This window comes from Syngnathus scovelli, chromosome 1, assembly GCF_024217435.2.
Source record: "Syngnathus scovelli strain Florida chromosome 1, RoL_Ssco_1.2, whole genome shotgun sequence".
NCBI classification, from domain to species: Eukaryota; Metazoa; Chordata; class Actinopteri; order Syngnathiformes; family Syngnathidae; genus Syngnathus; species Syngnathus scovelli.
This window is the reverse complement of record NC_090847.1, coordinates 6,906,411-6,927,767: the sequence shown is the minus strand read 5'-3', so window position 1 is coordinate 6,927,767 and position 21,357 is coordinate 6,906,411. Positions and strand designations below refer to the sequence as shown.

General features: G+C 41.2%; 1 protein-coding gene across 5 annotated transcripts in view; it reads right to left on the bottom strand.

Annotated features, from left to right (window-relative positions):
* gria3b (glutamate receptor, ionotropic, AMPA 3b) overlaps positions 1–21,357 on the bottom strand; it is an 89,386-nt gene that overhangs the window by 5,987 nt on the left and 62,042 nt on the right. For 3 of the 5 annotated variants that reach the window (XR_007484543.2, XM_049733127.2, XM_049733115.2), the window contains exons 6-14: positions 21,113–21,274; positions 20,126–20,293; positions 19,658–19,762; positions 16,098–16,202; positions 13,689–13,895; positions 11,467–11,840; positions 9,194–9,392; positions 2,831–3,078; positions 1,989–2,103 (exon numbers count right to left, since the gene is read on the bottom strand). Coding sequence is in view for 3 of the 5 variants with exons in the window: in XM_049733127.2 (XP_049589084.1) it covers positions 1,989–2,103; positions 2,831–3,078; positions 9,194–9,392; positions 11,467–11,840; positions 13,689–13,895; positions 16,098–16,202; positions 19,658–19,762; positions 20,126–20,293; positions 21,113–21,274 (1,683 nt within the window). In the remaining 2 variants the exon portion in view is untranslated. Of the gene's footprint in view, positions 1–1,988; positions 2,104–2,716; positions 3,079–9,193; positions 9,393–11,466; positions 11,841–13,688; positions 13,896–16,097; positions 16,203–19,657; positions 19,763–20,125; positions 20,294–21,112; positions 21,275–21,357 lie in introns of all 5 variants that reach the window. The other 2 variants (XR_007484544.2, XM_049733108.2) reach the window with 2 other exon arrangements.

Here is a 21,357-nt window from a genome sequence, read left to right as displayed (position 1 = left end):
AAATTATCACCCAAAAAAAGTGTCTGCGAGATGACTCCTTCTCCGTCTTCACTGCATAACATTAGTTATTATTACTTGTCAATATTAAGTTGTTGTGTATGTTGCAATACAGTTGTCGACCCAAATTCATATCTGCAGTGTATAGTGTCGTCAACATGACATTTGTATTAATACATACAAGTATGAGTCAGTCGTGATTCCGCTCTATCTCCCTGGTGAAACATGAAATACAAATTGAAAGTAAGGAACAAAACGATATATCGATAAATGAGTGACATAACTACTCCCTAGGGGAACTAGGCAATGCATAACGCACCGAGAGAAGATAACGCCACTGTATGTGTCAAAGACAAATCTGAGAAACAGTTTGTGATGACCCGAGCATCGTTTTGGCTTGTGGAGACATTGATTAACAATGTAATTACCCTATAACATGCTCTATGTCTAAAACTCAATCTCGACCTCACTGTGTTGTGTGCTGAAGGGCAACAAACAAGTCAGTGTATAAAAATGTGTGCATGTGTGTTTGTGAGAGAGAATGGTGACGTCTGTAGAAACCACAAACTGTAAGCACGATACAAGCAATGCACTGTGAGGATGTAAGTGCTACAGGGCACACTTAATGGGGCCTCTCTGATGAATCCTGAAAAAGCTAAACAACCCGACAAATGGAGCACATACCTGAGTATTTACACACACACATTTATATATATATATATATATATATATATATATATATATATATATATATATATATATATATATATATATATATATATATATATATATATATATATAAACATCAACAATAGTATAAAGTGGGACGTGCACTCCATGAGAGTAAGTCTCAATTGACTTTCTATTTACATAATTTCTGTTGTGCAGGCAGGCACTCGGTAAAAAGCTAACCCACTGACAGACTGACTCCTGCTTAATTGGTAATTGTGGTCAAGGCCAATCCATGACAAATAATGTTAAGGGTGTAATAACACAGCTGTGGTTCATGGAGCTTTTCAGGTTGCATATAATCGAACCAATTACTTGACCTATATCATCCTATTTGAGGTGACAACATCATTTGTCTTTACATTGACCTGCAAGCTAAAGACTGTAATGCCGCTGTCCCATATGTAATGCAGTGAATGAAGTACCATACAATTGCACATCATCTGAGCAATGTTATACTTAGTTGTCATGATTGAGCAGGGCTTAATAGTTGCACCATTAGTTTCTATAATGGGAAAATCATTCATCATTTAGCCACGAAAGAAGATGGCAGGGTGCGATCAAAAGGGTCAATGCCGGGTTATTAATGAGCTCAATGGTGGAATCAGACCAAAGGTATTTCATTGCATGATCCATTAAAAATAAATCACAAGCCTCGAAATGTTAATTAGAATTCTCACGTTGCAATGTGCAATGCTTAGTCCCCTCAAGACGCCGCTGTTCCCCTTGCTTTGCTGATGGCCTCCATGAAGCCATTTTGCTACTGGGAATGATTGATCCTATTGGTTCAATTAAACAAGAGCCATCGTTCCCAAGACTCAAAAACATATGCTAGAAATGTGAACAACTTCCATGAAAAATATTTAAGAATTGATTCATAAATGCATAAATTCATAAATCAGATTACTAATTACATTTCCAGAATGCTAGATGGACCTGATGTCCCGGATGAGATGAGCTGCCACGCAGATCTGTAAGCATGAATAAAGAAACTTTCATAACTGCAGGGCAGCTTATTCACGTCATAAATTGATTCATGTGCACTTGCTGTCACTAATCTCCTGTTTGCTAAGCAGGGCTCCTTTGTTTGAGCTGAGGTGTTAAACCATCCGGTCAGACCATTAGTCAATTTGGTGATGTGCTGTAGGGCAGCAGCAGGTTGTTTGGGGTGGACATTTGGTTCGGTTCTGGTTGGGTTGCTATAACAGCCTTGCCGATTACTCTGCATTGTAGTACCCGATTGTGGTGACATCGAGGCTGACCTTGGAGTCACCTCCCCCGCTGCCGCACTCTCCCTTGTCGTACCACCATTTGTTTTTCAATTTGTCCAAGAGGCCTTGCTCATTCAGTTTTAAAACTGCCAGGTTAACAGCATTTCTTGAAACGATAAAACATAACTTGTAAGAAAATGCACAGGTCCGTGAGAAATCTAATGCAAAGTAATGTGTGTACCAAGCATTACAATAGGTCAGGGTAGAAAGGCTACCACTGTAGCGGGGGCTTACGCAAAGAATCTGTTAATCAGAATGTTCTGGGAAAGGACAAATTGTGGTATAAGAATTTCAGGAATATGGAGAGATAAGAGGCTCACTTAAGGTAAAGACAGTGTTAAATCTTGGAAAAGGTGGCAAGAGGGGTTGCATAGTTTAGAACTGAAGTGTGCGGGATGGGGACACTTGTCATTGAGAACAACAACAAACATCATGCAATTAACATTTGTCACAAGTGACAGCACAGCTTTTAAAAGGCTAAATTGAAAAGCCATTGAACCGTTAAATTAAAAGTGACAACACAACAGTCAGGTAGGACGGAAGGAGAGATGGAGAAGGGGGGGGGGGAGCAACAGGAAGACATAGAGAAACATGAAATGATTCTTAGCTTTAACTCTATGATGCGGATTTGATGAAAATAACCCTATCACGTGTAGAAAAGACGATGAGTGCATTAAACCTTTTGTATCCAAGTGCATTAAAAAGCATACTACCGTTACCTCAGTGTCCATAAAAAAACAAGGAGAGGATGAGAAGAGAATGACAACAGGGTACATCAGGGTAGGTGGAATACTATAACAACATGGAGGATATTGTTATATTATTCCACCCACCTTAATGCTGAGCCTTTGGGCGTCGCCACTCCGTAGCCTTTGGAGTCGAGGTTCCCGCCCACTTTCATGGTGTCGCAGGGCTTCCGCTGCTCTATGTACTCGTTCATGGTGGACTCCAGGAGAAAGGCGAACTTGCCCTTTGACTTTCGTACCCGGGCCACGCCATCGGGTGTGGTCTTAACAAACACAGAGGGCTCGGCTGATTTCATGTATGACCACATCTTCTCGTATACAGCTATTTTGGATCGCTGTGCGGAACAGAACAAAAGAGAAGAACCAGGTTCAGAAACACAAAACTCTTTAATGTGCTGTAATGGATTTTGTGGCATTTTGAGCTTTGTGATAACTCGATTGAAAATGGCAAACAGAAGTATTAAGACATCCTGTAAACCCAATGTGATATCTTGAAATACTTCTGAAAAAAACTGCTGTTGGATTTACTGAAATCACGAAGCACAAGAATTTACAAAATCCATTGCCTTGATTGAAGCCCTCCATGGCTTGTTGCCATTTTCATTTACCTGACTTTCTGTTCCATTTATATGTGCAATATTACGGGTCATGCAAACAGTTTGCCAACATTTAAAGATTACTGAATGTTTGAATTTGTATTTGTAGATCTCTAACATCACATGAGTGTGGAAGGCATCATGTGAGCGTAGGAGAAGGCTGGTTACTCATTTACCAGAAAGCCCATCACTGACTGACTCAGATGAGCATATTCCAAGTGCCTTGGGTCAGGATTAAGCAGCAAGCAAAATCTGGGTGAGTCAACCACTATCTATGATAAACATCAATTAAATAATTTAGTGGTGCTGGATTTGTTTTGGCATAAGGTGTTTCACATATTGAATAAATGCTGGTCATGAGCAAGTTTCCTGAATGTGAATATGTTTTTGTGTGCTGCTCATTTGATCAAATATAAAAATATATGCATGGTACTTTCAAAACAGTGTTGGATCATTTTCAAGAACTGGCAGAATCAAAGCAGCCAAAAGCTTTAAGGGTGGAGGGTGAACAAGCAGTTGAGGAAAGAACATCTGTCTGGAATACACATCAAGGTTATTATAGTTAATGAAAACTAACAAAAACAAAACTAAAATTGAAAATACACTTTGGGTAGTGAAAATGATTATGGATAATTTTCACAATTAATGGCTGGGCATGCTGTTTTACACATCCTCGTTAAAATGTATTGGTTTACACTCTGGCCCCTTGATTCAGCAATGCTTCACATACTGTAGCTGAACTGCATACAGCAAGCTAGCATAGGATCGATTTACACCTACGCCGTCAAAGGTAATAAAAACCAACAAAACAATGACAATGAAAATTTCAAGAAAACAAATCCCAGCTGATATAGGGCAAAAGGCAGAATACACTCTGAACTGGTCACTAGCCAGTCGCAGGGCACATATTGAGATGAAAAAGCAAACACATCTATGTGCACACCGCCACTAAGCGGGACACGATTCCACGCTGCCCGCACACAAGTCAGGCGTGTGCACTCCTACACCAACAGCAACCCATACTGTACATATTAAAAAAAAACTATAACTAATGCTAAAACTAACAAACTAAAATGACATTTTCCCAAAAATAAAAAACTAATAAAATCAGTCTAACTTATTAAAAGTAACTGTAGTTAAAAAAGTTAACACAATAGAAAATAAAAAACAACTATAATGAAAAATCCCCAAACTATTAACAACCGTTATTCACACTCACTATTCTCCCTGGTGAAAGGTGAGGACACACACACACACGCACGCACACACACACACACGCACGCACGCACGCACGCACGCACGCACGCACGCACGCACGCACGCACGCACGCACGCACACACACACACACACACACACACACACACACACACACACACACACACACACACACACAAAACCCAATCTTGATGATAATCATTATTCTGACCTGAGTAAAAAAGTCATTAGCCCGCCATGGAAAGAATTGGTTCTGTAAATTTCAGGTAATGAAGTTAAATAGAATAATAGAATATAAACTAGAATAATTTAACATGCGTATTGAGGTTTGTCACCATGCACCATCCAGACCAGACTCATCAGTGTCCCAAAAGCCCCCTTAACAACAACATATTCATCTCTAATGCATCACTATTAATAAACAAATGCATTAACCTTGACCTGAGGAGAGTGCTTTACCGTCCCAATGTAATCTACAATTTGTTTGTAGGCATTTGTCATAGAGCATCAGGGTGAAGATGAGATGAGACAGCAGCATAACACACACACAAAAAAAAAAAAAAAAAAATGCCTGCATGATGAATGTCACCCCGCAAAGATGAAAATGCTTCAAGTCGGGGCATTGGCTAGTGTGGTTTAATGCAAATAGGATGGATGGGAGGAGGTCTGGGAGTTGGATGTGATGTTTTTTGCTAACAATCTGGTTATATGCGCTTACAATTTACATGTGTCAAACAGCATTGAAAGGACGCTAGTTTAGAGGACGATTTCCCCAAAGACCGCAGGCTCATCTGCTCGGCTGCAGAAAAGCTCCAACGCCTCCTTAAATGAAGAAAAAAGAATGGATCTAGGCATTGATTACTGACGACAGAGTGTGCTGTCTTAGTGCTTTATGAAGTCAATTCATCAATATCAGACCGAGGAAGCGGCGCGACCAAAATCTAAATAGGCCGATTGCACGGCAACTAAAGTCTTAACAGGGCTGTTCAAAGGGGAATCAAACAGAGTGAAAAATACAAGGAGAATAGCCTGGGTTGTTTTTGTGATTGTAGATTTCTAACTCAACAATGGGGTAAATTTCACACAGGACTTTGTTTGAAAAGGGAGTCACAGGGAAATCTTCTTTCGAATTGTTTTTCTTCTTTTTTTTAAGTGTGGCAAATTATCCAAATGTAGTTTCTGAGTGCCGCAGCCAGTTTCAACCTAAAGCAGATGTGAGCTGAGTATGTCTTCACAATTGTTTTCTCATTTATCATATTCATAAATGCTTTATTTTGCCAACTTGGGGATGCGGTTAACAAGATGCAAACATGACTCCGTTTTAGGATGATGTGGTAAACTAATTGCTGCCCAAAATGCCTCTCTCAGAGCAGAGGGAGTTATTTTGGAATAAAAAGTGATCTATGAAAGTCTTGTGGTACAATAGAAGAAGGGAAAACTTACTTCATTAAAACCATAGTGTCTAGTTTTAAATCCACCTACCAGACAGTACATTAAAACAATAAAGCACTGAGTTCAACTTCAACAACAAAAGCAGAATTTATTTTGTATGCAGGTGTTTGGCATCAAATATGTATCCCTCCTGATTGTGAACAAGTGTGGGAGAACTCCGTGTATAACCCAAGATGATATACGTGGATCTGTTGCTGAGGTTTTTTACATTAAAATGAGTAGATCCTTGTTGATAGTTTGATAGCTCCTTCCCCTGTGTTCATATTTTGAAATATACCCATAAAGAGATATTTCCCAGTGGTAGTTGGACATTTTGTTGGCCCAAGATGTCCAACTTGCCTGAATACAAAAGTTATTTAACTGCACAGTCAAAATAGTAACAGTCCATTGCATTCTAAATAAGTTTCATTGACATTGATTCCAAGTTAGGAAGCTCTCTCGGCCTCTGCCCCATGAATGTTTTTTATTGCAGGCTGTTTATTTATTTAAATTCTTATTTTGGCACGGCATTTTGACTTCAGTCTGTCCTTACCAAAATGCCGTCTGCATGTCCAGCTTTGTAAATTCTGCTTCACGGTCTTCCCCTCAGAATTCCTACTCTTTCATTGCATTGCGGTATGACCGCAATACAATGAAAGAGTAGCAATGCAATACTCAATATTCTCCATGGACTACCTTTGTGCAGAGACATACAAGTTGAGGCTCTGAGTGGTCAACTTGTGTCATGCCATTTCCCGAACTCCAACTGACACCTCTTTGAAGTTTGTCCCTAAGGACAAAGCTTTGCCAGAGGCTACGCCTATCTTACAGTCATCTATCATTACTTTCGATAGCTCCCTTTTATATGCAAACAAGCTGTAATCTTTATGGAAGCTCCATCAGTCAATACTCTGCCGAAACACAACGTGACAAGGGCTCAGGGAGTTGTGTTACAAAGCGGCGACTGATTGCAGAGCAGCCTCCAGATTCCTGGAATAAATTGTCTCTTCTTCATGCAACTCTGGCTCGAAGCAAGTCTTCGCCGCTTAGAAAATCTACTCATTAAACCTTGTGTTGGACCATGCAGAAGCTGTAATGTCTGCGTCACAATAGCTGAGACGTGAAATTGATTTTAATGCTGAGCAAAAATGTGTTGGTGACTGCGCACAAGTTGTTGTTCCATCTTTATCATACCTGCGCATCAGTAGGATGCATGGATTTTGCCCTTGAGACTTGAATGTAAAATTATTTTAGGAGCAAGAGAGGCTTCGGGCTTATTCACGTCAGTTATTATCCTCTTTTCATGGTCACACTGTTAAATGAGGTGCATTAAGGGTCTCTGATGGGCTCTTCTTATTTTTTCACATAATTAAGATTAATCTATGATTGAAGCCACTATTACGCCACGTATTCCATTTAGATGTGCATTTCAAAATGTAAGTAAACTAAGTTTGGTGATGGGCCCATCAAAGCTGGAGTTACACTACATGGTTCAGGTGACACATCTGGTTTCTTGTTCCAATGTGGTGTGAGCCTGACAAGCCAATGACATCTGCGTACGTACAATTAAATGCTTTGGTAAGCAAACCACACAAAACAGGTAGACACACAGTCTGTGTGTGTGTTGGTGGTGGTGGTGGCGGTGGTGGTGGTGGTGGGTGGGGGGTCATTAGAAGCAAGTCCTTGATAAGGACTTTAGACTCTTGAGGATACGAGGGGCTCGACTTTATCCCTTTGTGAATACGAATACAATCTTCTTTCAGCATTTTGTTTCTGCATCTTATATACAGTATATTTGAGCTACCTCTTCTTCCCAGAAAGTGTTTCTGCGTCAGACAGGTGAAATCATCAAAAATGTATATCTCATAGACTTGGCATCACATGATTAGTTGGAGACACTGACATTTCCAGCTGGCTGATGCCGTATGGATCTCATTAATGCAGAGTGTAGTTTTTCCATGTCAAGCCTCTACAGCTTTAATACAAAGTCACTCCAATTAGCAGTTCAGACATGTCATTTTCTGTTTGAACGTCGGGTTGTAAGTAAGACACCCATTCCAAAGAAGCTGGTAAAACCGTCAATTGGAGACTACTTCTCAGATATTCCGAGAGCCTGCTGTGTTGCCATTGTCAGGTTGGAAACCTAATCTATAATTGGCATCCATCATCGTTTAGATATAAAAATAAAAATACCCTCTCTCTCTCTCTCTCTCTCTCTCTCTCTCTCTCTCTCTCTCTCTCTCTCTCTCTCTCTCTCTCTCTCTATATATATATATATATATATATATATATATATATATATATATATATAGATAGATATATATAGATATATATAGATATATAGGTACAGCATGCAGGATGAAAGGAGCAGTCATTGGGAAGTGTTCTTTTGAGAGTTGCCACATTCACATTCCGTGCATGTTTTGCCAAGTTTGTCTTTGTAAGAAACATTCTTTTCCAAATGTGTTTAGTGTTTGACACAAAAGTAAGTTGTCCTTTATGTGAGGAAAATGAATATTTTTCTTTTGAGCAGCTAGAAGGCTGTTTGATTATTACCCTCTACCTTTCATTGCTCCTAATTCAAAAGATTTCACAACTGATGTTGCTGTCAACAGCAGAAATATAAAGTGAATGCCACTTCGAAAAAGAACTGCTGCAAGAGCTATTGCCTAGTGATCATGCGGTTTGCTTTCAGAGGCTAATGCAGGTTCAGATTTTGGTAATTTACAACTTAATTGACCTTCTGGTGCATTTGGCCGATGGACATATTGCCCATCCCATCTGCAGGCTTCTTCAGACAGCTCAGATTGACCTACAGAATCGTTCTTCATCATGTCCAATTTGCCAGCCATGGCCAGCTAACTAATTATATTTCATGATCTGACCTGTCTGAGTCTGATATGGGAGCTTGATTAGCCTTCTGCTTTTATCACCTCAGAGTCTTCGATGTTGTTATCACACTTTCTGCTGACATCCCCACTACCTCAAGGTTGTACACTGCAGTTCTGCCGCATAAATTTTACATGAATGTCTAAAGAATTTGAGAACCGCTTCTGTCAACACGTTAGCTATGCAGGTCAACATTTCCGCACTTGGAAAAGCTGAAAAGGGACTTCATTAATGGCCTTGTGTGTTTCTATGAGTCATCAAGCCTGACAGTAACATAATGATGTGCTTTGTGTGAGAGGTAGCAAAAGAACTACTCACCCTAAAAAACTCTTTAGTGGAACCTGAGTCCAGAGTGCCATATGCTATCTCCGTCTGCTTTGCGAGATCTTCGGCGCTCTCTATAGGAGATACCATCCTCTCCACTGTCAAGAAGGCAGCCAGATTGGCTGTGTAGGATGAGATGATGATGAGGGTGAAGAACCACCAAACACCACCGACTATACGGCCTGAGAGAGACCTAATTGCAGATTGCCCATGATATGGAAAACAGAAAGAAATCATTGAACAACACATCTAGCATTATGCTTGTGTGACTTTATTGTATGCGGTACTTCCTAAAATTTTAACGTCAATCACGCACCTGATGCAACTATTATACTTTGAAGCATTTGAGGTACAAATTTGTTTTATGGCCTGAAGAAGGCTATAACATCTCAAACTTGACTTAAATAAATTTGCCAGATTTTCGGCGCTTTCTATATTGATCTGGGGTTAGGTCAGGGGTGGGCAAACTTTTTGACTTGCGGGCCGAATTGGGTTCTAAATTTTGACCGGGGGGCCGAACCAGGAGCAGTTGGATGTAGTGTTTGTGTAAAGTAATATAAACGACCTGTAAAGGTCATTGCATAAAATATTTGGGCCTTTAGTAGGTAGTAACGCATGGATATTCAAAAAAAGTTTTTTGAAAACAAATGCATTTATTAACAACATTAAAAAAAAAAAACATCCCTAAAAAACTGCTATCAGTGATTCTCATAAAATATTACACTGTTATTATGAATAACAGTCTCCATCACTTCAGTGCCTGCAGGTCAGATTAATGAAAGATGTATGTTTATCTTATGAGATCACATCAAACGGCAAACATTATGACCAAATATATAATCTTGAAGAATCGGTGAAAGCATACATCCAAATAAAGTAATCAAAACGGCAACACGGTGAGGGGTATCTCAAAATCAGAGCAGAGTTTTAACTCACAAACACCTGGTAACAGAGGTGAGAAAACGGGAAACACTTCCTTAAAGTAAGCCTTAAGAACTTTACAGGTTAAGATTAGTCACAAACAGGTGGTGCATCAATGTCCTTGAGCATCCTGCATTGTTTGAAAATGAGAATGGTCGCTAGTTTCAATCCCTGGTATTTGTACAGCTCATATTCAAAATGCATTTTTTTACAACAAACTTGAAAGCCTCCCCTTCATTTTCAGTGGGAACAGTGTTGTTGGTCTCCCTTTTTTTTGCTAGTGTGTCATAGTCTGGAGTAAAATTTGTTGTGGCAATTCTTAGGAGAGATCCGAGGTGTTGGTCCGTTTACCTAGATCTGTGACGGGTTGATGTTGATGTTCATGTGGCTGAACGTCACGTCGCGTACGTCGAGCCAAATTGGCCACTCTTTTTAAACACTCGGCACTCAGTGTCCACCTTGCTTTTCCTTGGGCGACTCATTTTAATGGAAGGATTCCAGGGCAGGGGAAGGTTTGTGCGTGCGTGGCTTTAGCGTAAAACTGTATCCGAAAGCTCGGCGCGCAAATTACAAGAATGCTGTCGTCACAGCCCACGCTCTAAATTCGGCCCTGAGACAAATAGAGTGCGAGTGCGCCATTTCCGTACTACTGAGTACGTACACGCACTTGTGAGTGTGCACCGAGCTTTCTGACACGGCTTCCGGTAGTAAATGCGCAGGCGAGTGGTTCTCCATCTACTGGGGAAACGCAGTCATTGCAGGCAAAATGACCGAGAAAAAAAAAAAAAAAAAAAAAAAAAGTTAAATAATACAATTTATTTAGGGTTGGCGGGCCGGATTAAACGGTCCCGTGGGCCGGATGTGGCCCGCGGGCCGTAGTTTGCCCATAACTGGGTTAGGTTATATGCCTTGATACTACCTTTAAACTTAATTTTAATTTTAGATATGTTGAAAAACTGGCCTGTTTCTGTGCCAGTTTGATTCTGCTCCAGTGCGCAAAGCAAGGTATGAGTATGATATGTTTAGATATGAAAAGAGAGTATGGACGTTAATCCTATCAAACACCACATCCGATGAACCACAACAGCCTTTGCGAGCAGCAACTTTTGTTTTAAGGATGAATTGATTCTGATTCAAGCCTTGATCCTGAATTGAAGATTTGTGAAAAGTTGAGGCTAATTCGTTTTTTTAATTATTTTTTTTATATTAGTCAGTTTGGTGGTGGAAACGTATGTCTTATTGTACCTTGGTTAAAGGTCGGTTAATCAATTACAAATGTTTTAACTCTCCAGGTCCTTTAAAGTAATCCTAAATGACTACTTAAATGACCACTGACACTGACCCACCTTGGGGAGATGTCACAGCCCTGCTGCATGAAGGCGCCCAAAGAGAACCAGAGAGAATTGAAGATCCCAAAGTCGTTGGGAGGGTCAGGGGGCATCTGAGGGTCTTTGGTCTCATCCTGTTCCTCGAGATTCCATTCGTAAGGACTGAACCGACTGACCAGGAACAGAACCACGCTCACCCCAATATAGGCAAACACTATACACATCCAGATCTCATAGGCCAGTGGGTCCAGGAAGGAGAAAACGCCAGGCTTGGACTTTTGAGGCTTCTTTATCATAATGGAGATGCCCAAACTCATAAATGGCTTGGAAAAGTCTATCACTTCCTCTCGAACCAGAGTAATAGTGAGAGGTGCGACAGCTATATCTGCTCTCTGGAAACAGGAACATGCACAGTGATCATTAGTTATGACCTGCATGAAATGTCATGCGTGCACATGTGAATTGCTGCAGCTGAAAACTTGCAAGTAAAGAAGAAAGTCATTGCATATTTTAAATCAGTTATCTAATAGAAAACAGAACGACAGACATCTTAAGGCAGGCTGCAAAACACACACGAAAATAATACTTTCCCCACGGCCTATAGATTTCAATGTAAAAAAAACATCATTGAATCAAAGTGAAGTTCATTCGGTTGGAAAAAGAAACCAGCATTTGGACTGTAAGAACAACTCGGAAAAAAAGCTTGCTTGCTACATGGCAGTTAACATTGTAAACAAATGTTGTAGTCTAGTGACACATCATGCTAACTTGGCATTCTAAGCGTTCACTACTCATACTGCAGCTACATTTGCTAATAACCCTTAGCAAACACACTTAGCTAACATTGTTTGGTATGGTGACCCAAACATGGTCATTTAGAAGAGAAACGTGAGCATAGGAATGATCAAAACAGAAATATATCAGTATATGTGCAATTAATTGAAATTTTAGTTCTCTAATTAATGCTAGTCATAATTTTAACAGCAACATTACATGCTCTCAGTTACAAACAAGCGATGAGCCTTATGAATTCTAAATGATTAGAGAAAAAAATTAACATTTCAAAATAAAGTAGCTTCCCTTTTAATAGACACATTTTTTATGAAAAAAAGCACACATTTATAGCCTGTACTATTCATAGTTGACATTTGGTTGTGAAATTGACAAAACATCATCTTGTAGCAGACTGAAAATGTGTACAAGGTCAACCGCGAAGGAGAACAAATAGACCCAATAAATACCATTGTTTTCTTTCCCCTGTCAACACACCTTTGTGAGGGGCCATAACCATTTAATCCTCGCGCAGCTGTAAGCAGCGCTCAGTCAATGGCCGAGGAAATAAAGCAATAGCAGCCTCAGGCCTAACCTTTAAAAGATAACTAAAATCTAATTAATTTAACAGTCAAAAGGTCAAAATGTACACAACTATTAGTCTCGGCCCACCTGTTGTAAAATTATGGGCTAGTAAAGACCTAAGGCTGTCGGGAAAGATCTATTTTTCTCTCTCTATCCGTAGCACATCAAACCATGCAATTTAGCAGGCTGATGATTGGGAAATTGAACAGATGAGGAGGCAAAACCCCTTTTGCATTTTGTATTGGGCTCCGATTCAACTTTTATGAGTCACAGACGGACATTGGAGGCATTGTTGGTGTTGCAAGAGCCTGAGCTCTGTCAGACTTGAAACATGGCGTGACCCTTTGCTAATGTGCGAGCCTCAACCTTTATAGAGTACAACACATATGGATCTTGTTGTCTCTAACCGCAAGCCACCATTTAACTGTTGATTTTGTCATCTATGAATTTACAATGTGGCATATTCATCATACACATCAAACACTGAACACAATTACACAGCCACTTCAAAGGGAAACAATCCATCTCTCATTGAAGTGATTACACAGTGTTTGCCATATGGACTCGTTGTTTTCATGTACTTACCTTGCTTTCGCCTGCAAGAAAGGAAGATTTGTAGGCTAAGCAAGACGGAATAATTGCAGTGAACAGCACTGAGAAATGATTTCATTTTCTCCGTCTCAAGATGATCACCAACCCTCCCGTGCTTGAGGCTGCGCTGGACAAATTCCAACAAGACCGAGCAGCATTAAGACTTTGTAGCGGGCAATAGCCGATGAGTTGTTGGTGATAAGCTTGAGACAGAAAAATGAGATCTCCTCTCATGTTGAAGTTCCTTGCAAACTGTCATGTAATCAGTGAAAAACGAGGCTCCCAGTACTCACCCCATAGACCAGTTCACCCACCATCCCGTTCCACGCCTTGGTCTCGGGGTCTCGGGCTCCATACTTCCCATCCATTACTATAGACAGTTTGTACTTAATTCCAACATGTTTGGCAATCTCAGATGCTAAATCGACGCAGTAGCCTTCATATCTGTCATTCCCCTCCAGATGCATATAATTTTTCTTGTACATCACATAAGGAGCTTCCTGTTGGTTCAAACACACACTGGTTTACTCACCGCTTGGCACACATTCAGTTTAATACACAGCATTATACACAGCATGCGCTCATTTGAACTTGTGCTCTCACACTCACGCACACATTTAACATACTACATACTAGACTCGTTGCTATTATCCTCTTCCATGCAGTCATGCAGAAAGAGATGATGCATTGCAAATGCATATATATACTCTAATAACAGCAGCGTGGTGCCGTGGACACGCAGCTGTTATCAAGACATGGAAGCCAGCACACACCAAGCCCAATGCAGGCAACCCAATTTGAGTGCAACTCTGTGGAATCTTAAGGAGGAGTGAAGGAAGGGAGAACATACTTAAACTGTTTCCACCAGCTGATACTGTATTTTATTGTGCCTCTGTCCTGACAATGCCTGACCTGAGCCGGTCCAGTTTTCAGTAACGCTTTGTTGGTACGACGGTTGTAGCGACATGCTATCTGGGTATTGTTTGACAGATACGTGTCTACATACTTTTGTGCACCATGTAATGAACAGGAAGGAAATTTGTTTTTTTGCACTATAGTGTGTTTCTCTAGGATGTTATGCTATGGTTTTGGTGTTGACATTGGTGCTTTTTACATAGGTGATGCAACAGCCTGATAAGGCTTTACAAATATCTACCACGGCAGGCCAAAATGAATGGTATCACTTGGTGGAAAACTGTCTTTAGGGTATCTTTACACAACATCATAGTTTTAAAATGTTCTTCTTGCATTTGGTGTCAAAAAGATTCCTTGTTCACACAACCTTGCAAAAACAACTAAAAGCATCCAAAAACGTAGGCACGCCACGGTGAAGCTGGCAATGTCGATTTGTAAAGAAATCGTTTCTGGTCTTGGCCGCCACTGTATTTTGAATCTCTTTTGTCAGCATTTGCGGGGGCTCAGCCAAAGCTGAACAACTTTTTACTGTTTTGTGTTAAAACCAATGTTGTGTAAATGGCCCTTACTGTGAACAGAAGGGGAGTACAGAGAAGCATAAAGGGCTGGGGAGTCATTCGACAGGCAAGGTCAGCACAGTGGTGGTGGCTGAGGATGGGAATGGGGATGGGTTTCACAAGTAAATGCTAGTGACAGGAGAGAGATCAGAGTGCCCAATCTTATGTCAACATATTCAAGATCATTGGACCACTGTGCACTTAATGGCTGTTCCACCCCACTCCAAAAAAAAAAAAAAAAAAAAAAAAAAAAAAAAAAAAAAAAAACGCTTAAAGTGAACACAAATAAAATAAGCTGTAGCTTTACAGAAAAAAAATACGCAAACCCACTCCCTGTATGAAGGAGTTAGAGCAGGAGCGCGCGAGGTTTTCATCTCCCTTTCAAAATGCTGGTGCAGCTTATCTTTTCTCTTCCCGAGCACATCATCATTAACAAACAATAGGGCTGCTCAGGAGAGCGGGCATCGTCATTACAGCCGCACGCAATTAGAGTGCAAGTGGGAAAGCAATGGTTTGTTTGTTCAGTGCTGAACACATCCCCTCAACTCAGAATCCGCCAAGCCTTTCCCCCAGTTAACGCATCTTATCTACAGACTGAATTTCTCATCTTGAGATTTCCTCCTACTGAGTGGTGAGCTTGACTCCAAATATGTGCTTTTTATTTACAACCATTGTTCTCCGAAGGTTTTGTGTTATAGTAATTTCTTACCATGTAATTATCATACAATTACCAAATGAGAGTTCAACACAGAACAAACGGAAGGAGCAATAGAAGGAAAATAACAATAACAAGGACGAAATACCACAACTTCCTATTATTTGGCTTTTCCCAGCTCGGAAAAAGACATGGCATTATCATCCTGAGGTCATTCCTTCGGCCAGTCGATCCCAAGTGTCATTGAACATTTACTTGATGAGGACAGACAGGTCTACTTACGTATGTAACTGATGGAGTCAACCATTATTATTGATACCATTATTGTGATGTCACTGCTACGACAGGCCACTGAAGTATGGAAAATTAAAATGCTTTGACACCCACACGGATACAGTTGAAACACTCCCCCGTCACGGGTCGACTGTTTCAACATGTAGTGAGTGGATGGAAAGCAACACAAAAAAGATGTGGTTCTACCCGCCCAGGACAGAATGTATCACTCATTGGCAATCAACACCATGACCTTGAGTGGGAGAATACGTGAAACATTTCAAACAATTTGGAAAGTGTACCATAATAGTAGTGACCACAATCGTTCGGTTTTCCACTGAGGAGTCGTTGGTGACCTGCGGATCCATTATATTTACAAAGCGTGTGAACTCGTTCCAGTACCCGATCTGTAAAGAGAGAATTTTGATTAGTGTTGCTAAAATTACGAATTACTACATGGACAACAAACCTGACAATTACCCCAACCTGAAAATGAATGAAGAAAACAAAAATAATAGTAGACTATAAATAAGACTTTTAAATGGTGGGATTAACATGTTCACTATATTTATTAGAGCAGGGTCATTTCGGATACAAGCGGCCGAAATGAGTTTTCTCCGCAGGATGTCCGGGCTCTCCCTTAGAGATAGGGTGAGAAGCTCGGTCATCCGGGAGAGACTCGGAGTAGAGTCGCTACTCCTCCACGTTGAGAGGAGCCAGATGAGGTGGCTCGGGCATCTTATCAGGATGCCTCCTGGACGCCTCCCTGGGGAGGTGTTCCGGGCATGTCCCACCGGTAGGAGACCCCGGGGACGACCCAGGACGCGCTGGAGAGACTATGTCTCTCAGCTGGCCTGGGAACGCCTTGGGATCCCCCGGGATGAGCTGGATGAAGTGGCTGGGGAGAGGGAAGTCTGGGAGTCCCTCCTGAAGCTGTTGCCCCCGCGACCCGACCCCGGATAAGCGGAAGAAGATGGATGGATGGATGGATGGATGGGTCATTTGAACCAGGTGTGTTGGAGGAGGTAAACATGTAAAGCATGCAGGATAGTGGCCCTCGAGGACCAGATTTGGGCATCGCTATATTAAGGGTTGTTGACGTAAAAAAGTGTCAGTATAGAGAAACTGCCTTAAGTTTGTGAGGACATTTTGGCGGGAATGAAAATCTCAATGTTTCACCTAAAATAAAATGTAATACATAACTCATTCAGTATACATTTGCAATATGAAACCACAACAAATGTGTTTCCATATGGTATAAATCTATAATTATGAATTTAGTATGGCCCTCGGAGGGCCTCAGAATAAATGCAAATGTTGCCTTAAAAAAAGTGCCCATGCTTGGTTAGGCCATAAGGACTATTGTGCTGAGTTCTTTAAAATTATGCATTTCCCAGACGGTTGCAGCATATACCATTATGGAAACAAATGAGAAGAATGTTAAAATGTGTTTGGTGCAGCGATGTGACTAATTAATTATAACATTCAAAATATGCCATTAACTCATAAATTTGGCCGTGTTTTTTTAATTTTTTTTTTTATTCCATGCTGCGACTACTAAATTGCTTCCCTGCAGTAGATAAGAACAAGGCAGACAACTTAAATCCCTCCCACTTTCAGTCTCCCAGGTTTTATGGTAAATAATTGATATACCGCCCTGTGAACTGCATACATGCTTAATAATTTAGCATATCATTCCAGTGGCTGTATAGTTTCTTCTGTGAGACCTTGCCATGGTAGTTACTCTGTATTCTGCTGTACAGATGCTAAACTCACACCAATGTCAAGTGTTTGTTTGCCCATCTGAAATAATGGCTGCTTTGGCTCACGATGAAACACCTTGCATATGTTGCTGCCAGTGTTCTAACTGTTGTTGGCTCAGATTTTCACATTCACATCTGGCCTCCATTTTTTTCCCCTCCCGTCAGATCTTTAAATATTTGGGCCAGGCAGGTGTTAAAAAGAAGGAGAAAAACATTTACACGCCGAGTAGAGGTGCTAGAATTTGCTGGGGCTGCTGAGAATGTATTGTAATTGTTTGTGTGGTGTTAGACACCTCACATAGTTTATTCTTTCCTGTCTGCATGCTCATGGGAAAGTCGTAGAATGAGACTCGTGTCATGGAGTGCTGGTCCAGAGGCAAAGTCCTGATTTCACCCTGAGTGGCTGGGACACATATCAGCCCCATACATCACTCGTGACAGTCGCAGCTTGCAGGCCTCCTCCTTTCGCTGCTGCTGGGCTGACTTGGCCTCACGCTCCTGACGAACTGCTGCCCAACTCGTCTCCTATGCCCTCGCTGCCTCGCATTCACCCTGTGACCCCTCTTCCTCCCCCTCCTTCCCCCTCGGAACCCCCCACCGCATCTCTGCTCATGGCTTCTTTTTAAGCTGTAGGGGTAGCGTGATGCTAATTGAAGTGTGAGTTTTATAGGCCTCAAAGGCTGGCGGTGTAATCATGTGTCATATTGGACCCGATCACACTCATGAAAAAATCACAGCTGGCTCTTGGAACTGGGTGAGGTTATGAAATAAAGGCAGAGGTCATTATATGTTATAATGTGAATGCACGACTGGGAATTGCCATTTTAAAGGCGAGTCCAAGAAATTCTCTGATCTCTTTTACAGTAATTGGTTATTTGAATGGTAATTACTGCCAGAAAAGGGCCAGAAATCATACCTGCACGATCACATGACATAGGAATACTCTTTCATCTTTCATGGTGGGGCACTTTAATCAGTCTGATTGCAGGCTGTGCGTGATTTGTGTGCATTCTAACACTTGTCGTACCTCACAGAGCTGCTATCCAACAGAGGTAGACAACTGAAGACTGCTGCTATTCTCACAACACGGAGAGCCCGTAGCATTTCAATAAATGTAGGAAATAGCTTATTTGAAATTGTCACACAGTCTTCCAGCACAATACACATGTATGTTTAAGCATGCTCAAACATGTGGTTACCATTCATGAAGTCCAATTTGAAAGTTACAGTTCTGATGGCCATCAACCCTTGATGTGTGCAAGCATTTAGGTGTGTGTTGATTGGGGGTATGCATAATAACCAATTTATTCATTGTGTAGAAATATTTTTGATTGCTCATGTCTTGATGCAACTGAGTTAGAGTTGAGTGGATTATTTGTAACCAGCGGAGGCGCAGTCGACTCACTCTCAACTAGTTTGTGATCTGAAAAACATAATTTAGCCTACTCAATTGAAATGCCACTTATGTTATTAATGGTGTTCCTCGAGGTGCTGTTGTCAGGCCCCTTTTGTTTATAATCTACTACTTTCCTCTTGGCCACATCTGTGCTGTGAATTGAATGATACCCAGCTCTACCTAGCCAAAAAAAAACCACACTATCACCCAACGACTTTTCCGATTCTTTTCAGGAAATCAAATCCCAGTGTGCACACAACTTTCTAAAATTAAACATTAATTCAAACCAAATTGGCAAGCAGGTTAGCAAAGTTAGCACAATAGTAACTCTGCATTTTTTCCCTTTGTTTTGGTTTTTTGTAATCATTAAAGGCTGAATCTCACTGGGTGCAAAGGTTTGCCAATGTTTGAGAAAGTAGTGACTTGATTTTTTTCAGGTCATAAACTAGATCACAAACGTTGCTACTTTTGTAAACACTCACAAACCTTTGCTGCTAAGTTGGGTTATGGGCCTACGACTGTTTTCATATTGACCCATAAGATCTAGTGAGCTGATGCTAGCATTCACCATTTCAAAATGTATTTATGTTACTTTTATTATTATTTTTTAAATTTCCATAACCAATGTCTCCTTAATTATTAATGAGCAAAAAAAATATCTTCTCCTCACGTTATCTAAAATGGTGACGCCCTTTGTTCTTACCTTTCTTGGCCCACCTAATTTCATCTCATACACATCTATGGTGTAGTTGGTTCGACGGCCATAGTTGTCAAACTGGATGTTGCCTGTCATCCCCCTCACTTGGACCTGTCATGTGGCACACACAGACAGAGATCACTTTGCATATATAGCTGATATTACAGTGCTCGTGTCCTTGGAGCTATTGGAGTGTGCACAGTCTGTTAATCAAATGATGAACTGGATTCATTTTAATAAAAGATGTAGTTTTATGGTAATGAGGGTCTGAATTTGAGTGAGCTCTGCACAAAGATATCTGGCGGCAGCGGCAGCAGAACAGCTCCACGCTCGCTTTCCTTCTCTGTCACTTTCCATCTTTATCTCACGCTGGTTCACTATCTCTCTGCTTCGCTTCTTCCAGTTTTTTCTCCACTCATTCATTTGCCCCGCTCACTTGCCATCTTCCTCTTCCTCTCGTCCTTCCTCCCCTACCGTTTTCAGAGCTCTCTCGATGTCGATGCCTTGGCTCCAAGGTACAGCAGGATTGGCAAGGCAGTCTCCGGCGCTGCCACGGCGAGAGACGTCCACACGTTGACGCCGCAGGTAGCGGAAGGCCTCTGCTATTACCAGGATGGCATCATGTGTCAGCGCTGAAGTGTACTGTAATCGAAGAAAAAAAAAAAACACAGGCGGAAACAGAGCTTGGATTGCTGAACTACTATGTATGGCAGGGAAGCAGATCAGTTTTCTTTCCAACACAGCAAGTTGGACTGTCTTTGTCATTTGTCTCAAATGTTCAAAATACCTAGGCAGGTGATAGAACTAAAAGGTTGTTGGTTTGACTCCCACCTCCCTTTCGTCCTATCCTTAGGCAAAAGACTGATGACTCGGTGGCTCATGAACCTGAATGAGCATCTGGGGACTGAATGAGAAAGCTTTGAGTACTCTGAAGCCACATGAATACCAGATAAATGCATTTGTCTCAGCAATCTAATCAGCCAGATTTGATTAGAACTTCTACTCATGTGGTCATAATCTCTTTCAAAACCTTTAGTGCATAATTTGCAGGAGGCCAGCGCATCGATATGGGATCTTATTCCCCACGCACGTCCCTTTAACTTACCCTGACCTTTTCACCAGTGACGGCTTGAGCAACTTGTTTTTTTGTTTTGTTTTTTTGGGGGGGGGGCTGCGGCAGCATGACAAAATCTAATTAAGTGCTATTCAAAATCCATTTCTTTCTGGCTCATTGTTTAATTAGATGTAAATTGAAGCTACGATATAACCTTAGTTCACATTGCTTATCGATATATTGATTGTTAGGGGGATGCAAAGTAGAGGAAATAAAGAGCAGAAGGAAAACATAATGACAAAGGCAAACTGAGGATGAGCGGGAAGAAAAACCACGACAGAGGTAACTTCAGAAGGAGTGATCGTTTTACTTTGCATGCGGAATGAAAGGCCTTCCAATCAAAGTACCTTCAGAGGAGCATTCCTGGCTTCTGGGAATTCTCTTTCATCTAGCCGCTCCCAGCGCTGCATAAACTGCTGCACAATAGGGTTCTCAGGGTTGACTATCTGAAACCCTGAAATGTTGGCTCCTCCAGCAAAGACTTTGTCCAAACTCACGTTTGAAAATCCCTGAGACGAGAGAGAGAGAGAGAGAGAGAGAGAGAGAGAGAGAGAGAGAGAGAGAGAGAGAGAGAGAGAGAGAGAGAGAGAGA